The sequence below is a fragment of the Berghia stephanieae genome, chromosome 5, assembly GCF_034508935.2.
Source record: "Berghia stephanieae isolate SIO BIC M18660-M18661 chromosome 5, UCSD_Bste_1.3, whole genome shotgun sequence".
In the NCBI taxonomy this organism is placed as follows: Eukaryota; Metazoa; Mollusca; class Gastropoda; order Nudibranchia; family Aeolidiidae; genus Berghia; species Berghia stephanieae.
The window spans coordinates 69,799,916-69,804,915 of record NC_088364.1 but is presented as its reverse complement, the minus strand read 5'-3'; the positions used below and the strand labels follow the sequence as shown (position 1 = coordinate 69,804,915).

Here is a 5,000-nt window from a genome sequence, read left to right as displayed (position 1 = left end):
GTATTGAATAATAGAAATGAAATAAAATTAAATGAGTTTAAAATGTTAATATTTCCTTTTTTTTTGTTGTTGTAAAGGTTTAATTTAAATGCCTAAAACATCGCATTTAACCAGTCCCAGGTTAGAGCCACTTATTACAGCATCTTACCTATAGATTTAGAGAAGTTGATGGATCTAATCGCCTCCTCAGATATCTTGATATATCCTCCGTCACGAGCTCTCCGGCCATGTTTGTCCAAAACTTTCGAATCGGGAAATTCCATTCCGTAAAGCTTTTCAATCCACTGAGTTTCAATCCTGTACTCTTTGTAAAATAGAGACGAGAGAGAGAGGGCAAAATCAAGTCTGTATGGTAATACGAGGGTCATTAGTTAAACTTTTGAAATCGGGTATAAATAAAAGTGTTTAGAATTCTCCTGAGCTGTTTCCGATTGAAGGCATCTAGTTTATCTTCTTCGCTTTTTGTTAGTGCCCATGTTCCACAGTTGTAAATAAGTACTGATTTAACAATATAATAATATTATTGCCTAAGGATAAAGGAGGAATTCTAAACAGCCATTTCCCAACCAAAATAAGTAACAATAGTCTTCAATAGTCGTAACATCACTTCCTTCCTTATGACGCATGGTAACTTAGTAACACTGGCTCTAAACTATCGGAACAATGGCGGACGCCGTATGAAATATTTATCCGGCGAGCTTAAACGCGTATCCAGAGGAAAAAAAACCCCATAAATTTGATCATGTTTTGACTTTTACACATTCTGATCACAAGGCATATGAAAAGGGAATGAAAAGTTCTAGCCAGCATGAAGAATAAAAAGTAATGATTTTCTTTGTTTAGAACCAAGATGGCCGCCGTTGCCGGGCGCGTGACATCAGACTACTGAATCCAATTAGACGTAGACACAGATACTGTGGACATTTCCGGTTTCCCCTTTATCAACAAAACACGATGAAAGAAAAACTAAAGACGAATGAGAAGTGGCCGAATGATTACGGCATTGCACTCTGACCCGGAAGGTCACGTTCGTCTTTTTCCTTAGGCAATAATATTATTATTTTATTATTTTCAACTGTGGAACATGGGCACTTACAAAAAGCGAAGAAGATAAACTAGATGCCTTCAATCGGAAACAGCTCAGGAGAATTCTAAACATCCATTTCCCAACCAAAATAAGTAACAATCGCTGTATATAAAATGCGAAAATACACCGCTATCGATTCAAATTTTGGAAACAAAATGGAGACTATTTGGACATAATATTTAAGGAGAGGCGGAAATTCCAGCTAATAAGGCAATGGCGTTATTCTTTACACCAAGTGGACATAACAAACACAAAAAGGCAGACCCACAACAAGCATATAGACTACGATGAATAAAGTCCTCAAGCGCCTCGACACACACACACAAGAATTGAGATAAATAATATATAAAATTCCCTTTATTCATCCCTAAGGGGAAATTTTTCTTTAGGGTTTATTCCAAGGGAAGACTGGAATAACCCAGGCGTCAGCCGCTGTGCAGCGCCGCAAATTGAGCTAAGGCTAGGTGACTTGCTCAAGGCAACACAACGCGGCGGGTAGTCGAACTCGGTACCTTTCAGGTACGAAACAAAGACCGTACCGCTGAGCCACGCAGTCCCATATGCGAGATGCGAAAATGATTTAGAATACCCGAGATCCATCGCAGCAGACCGTCATCAGTGGAAAGGACTTACTCAACAAATCAGAGAAGCTGCAGAATGTCCCAGTCCGAAGATTAGAAGGCGATTGGCAATAAGTCATTAACCACCAATTTGCTCACTTTGCAACATGGGTGATTCCTGTTGACATCAGATATCTTGTCTGGTGGATTATCTATATTCCTTCATGGAATGCCTAGGCCTAATGATGCCGTGGCGGAAGGCGAATATTTTTTTGGTACTTACCTATATATTCTCTGCTGATATTAAGGCGGGCTTTCTTGTATGTGAGCTTGGAATCGCTGATATGATAGTTCATGTCCCAGCTGATGACATGGGCAAAATCATGCATGACCTGCATCAGGCTGTCTCCTTCAGCGCCTGAGGGCTGGGTGGCATTCCAGCCTGCTTCGTTACGTGGGTGTAGCAAGTTGTTGACGATGTTGATGAGGAGCTGGAGGAGATTGATGGTGATGATGAGGAGAAGGAGGAGGAGGATGTGATGGTGAGGATGATGAAGGTGGTGATGATAGCATTGGTGGTGTTGGTGGTGGTGGTGGTGGTGGTGGTGGTGGTGATGGTGGTAGTGGTGATGGTGGTGGTGGTGATGGTGGTGGTGGTGATGGTGGTGGCGGTGGTGGAGGTGGTGGTGATGCTGGTACTGCTGCAGCTGCCGGTTGTGGTGGTGGTAGTAGTGGTGACGGTTATGGAAGAGCTAATGTCGATGATGATGATGATGATGGGGCTTGTGATCCTGCTGCTTCGCTGTTACTGATGATGAGAGTATTGATGGTGGTGGTGTTGATGATGATGATGATGATGATGATGATGATGATGATGATGATGATGATGATGCATGATAAAGATGATGATAACGACGACAATAGCTTACCTCGCTAAAAGTGACGGTCTGGTTAAACGTAGGATATTTTTCACTCCTGGCACTGGAGTATTGATTGCCGTCAGCATACCAGGTCACTGTCTTGGGAACGATAGACTGAGTTCATGTGTGGTTGGGGGATGGGGGTGGGGGAGGGGGGGGGGAAGGTGAATAGAATTAGTTATCATCATCATCATCATCATCATCATCATCATCATCATCATCATCATCATCATCATCATCATCATTGCCTTTTTCACCCTGGGTCAGGGTATAGGCCACAGACAAACAGTTTCCATCCTTCTCTATCTGAGCTAACTTTTTTATCTCATTCCATGTCTTATCACTTCTCTGTATATCCATTCCAGAAACTCTTCGGTCGCGCAAGCCAAAAAAAAAAAAGGATTTGGTTTGTCCGTCTGCGTTTCTGTAATGGTTTGAGTTTGAGCATCTTATTTATTTTTCTTATTTTGAATAGTCATATTATGTGGTCTTTGTGGTCTAAAGTATGACACTCGTCTTCGGATCTGTCGGTCCCGGGTTCGATTTACGCTTTCTGTGATGGGGAAATGTTGAGTCCTTAGAAAAGACTCTTTACTCAGATTCTCTCGCCGGACTCAGGTGTAAAATGAGTACCTGGTCGTTAACCGCTTTGTATATTTCGAAAATAAATTGTTAAATCGCCTTACATGTGCCATGTGTTGTCCTAAATGTTAAGCGTTGCTGTTGGCTACAGACCCCTTGTAAAGCGCTTGAGTCATTTCTAGCGGATTTTGCTCTATATAAATGTTCGGGTTTTTTTTATTGAACTCACATCCACGAGCTGATCAAGCTCAATGCGGTCTACAATGTTTCACATGCCTTTTCATGAGTCCTTATTTTGTATTAGGACTCTTACAATATCCATCGCTGCCCATAGCCAGGTACTTATTCACATCTAAGTAGCATGAGGGATTGAGAGTGAAGTGCCTTACCAAAAGGCACAAAGCCGAGACCAACATTTTGCGATCATTACCACCCATTCGGTCACTTATCGCGCTTAATTAACATCGCTTGCATTTGTCACAAGACGAAACATCCAACCATTAAAACGCAAATGATTTTTAATGAAAAGAATGAATTTCTCTGAAATCATAACATGCCAATAGACCCAGCTACCCAATCACTGCTGGGTGGACAGGAGGGTCAATAAAAAAATCTCGACTTCATCCCGTATCAACCTCGATCCCTTTGCTTGTAAAGCGAGTGTTCTTCCAACTGAGCAATCTTCAATGGGGGTCAATGTTTTTGTTTTCAAGGATTTTACGACGCTTGCAACACATTTAGGTTATATCAACGTCAGTAAAAAGGAAGAAAATGGGATAGTAAAATGATCTAGAATTACAATTAAAGCACCAAGAAAGGGTAGGACAAAAGGGAATTGTTTCAAATAGGAAACAGATTTAAGTTCCAAGAGCACACTATCAAAGTACTAAAAGTCTCATCCAGACACAAGCACAGGTCCCCACTACGAGGAATACATTCAAATGTTTACAAATCATATATATGTTTTTTAAAAAAACATAATACAGTGCATAACAGAGAGATGACTTACACGGAAAAAAAATCATTTCCCTAAACTACCTATACATTCAACTCAATTCAGTCTCCCTCACAGCCAGGGTATCCGGTTAGGACCAGGACAAACCAAGCAATCTCATTCCAAGACAAAGACAGAAAGCAAGTTGGAAAACAGATATAGGGGAATAGAAGACATAGTAAGTACCTCCCTGCCCACTATGGGAGGTCAGGAACCCCACCCCGACAAAACCAAGTAATCTTATTCCAAGGCAAAGACAGAAAACAAGTTAGAAAACAGATATAGGGGTATAGAAGACACACCAAGTACCTCCCTGCCCACTTATGGGAGGTCAGGAACCCACCCAGTAGGGTGGTTAGATAAGCTTTCTGTGTCGTTACCTGTGTTTTGACCAGTATGGAGATCAAGTCGATCACTGTGGCGATATCTATAGGGTTGTGGTAGACATTCTCCTCCGTGTGGTTCAGTAACCTGTCCGCCAGTTGGAGGACGTAAATCTCATTGATACCCCCTGATTCCAGCTCCATGAACTGTGGGGAATAGAGAAAAACGACATATCGTGGCAATTTGTAGTTCTTGCAAGAGAACTGTCTGAAATTATCGATGGATATTAGAGTGAGAAATATGATGGTTGTGATATTATGATATATTATGGCGATGACGATATTGATGATGATGATGATGATGATGATGATTATGATGATGATTATGATGATGATGATGATGATGATGATGATGATGATGATGATGATGATGATGATGATGATGATAACAACGACAAAGAGTGAGATAACTTGCGTTCAATCTTACTTTCTTTTTCAGTTGCAACAATTCTTCAGATATACAGTTGTCTATAA

At 41.1% G+C, this 5,000-nt stretch overlaps 1 protein-coding gene across 1 annotated transcript in view; it reads right to left on the bottom strand.

Annotated features, from left to right (window-relative positions):
* LOC144973514 (adhesion G protein-coupled receptor L2-like) overlaps positions 1-5,000 on the bottom strand; it is a 73,043-nt gene that overhangs the window by 36,870 nt on the left and 31,173 nt on the right. The window contains exons 10-14 of the mRNA XM_078916024.1: positions 4,954-5,000; positions 4,524-4,673; positions 2,577-2,681; positions 1,931-2,138; positions 149-304 (exon numbers count right to left, since the gene is read on the bottom strand). The exon at positions 4,954-5,000 is cut by the window's right edge and continues 63 nt beyond it. Of these exons, the coding sequence (XP_078772150.1) occupies positions 149-304; positions 1,931-2,138; positions 2,577-2,681; positions 4,524-4,673; positions 4,954-5,000 (666 nt within the window). The remainder of the gene's footprint in view (positions 1-148; positions 305-1,930; positions 2,139-2,576; positions 2,682-4,523; positions 4,674-4,953) is intronic.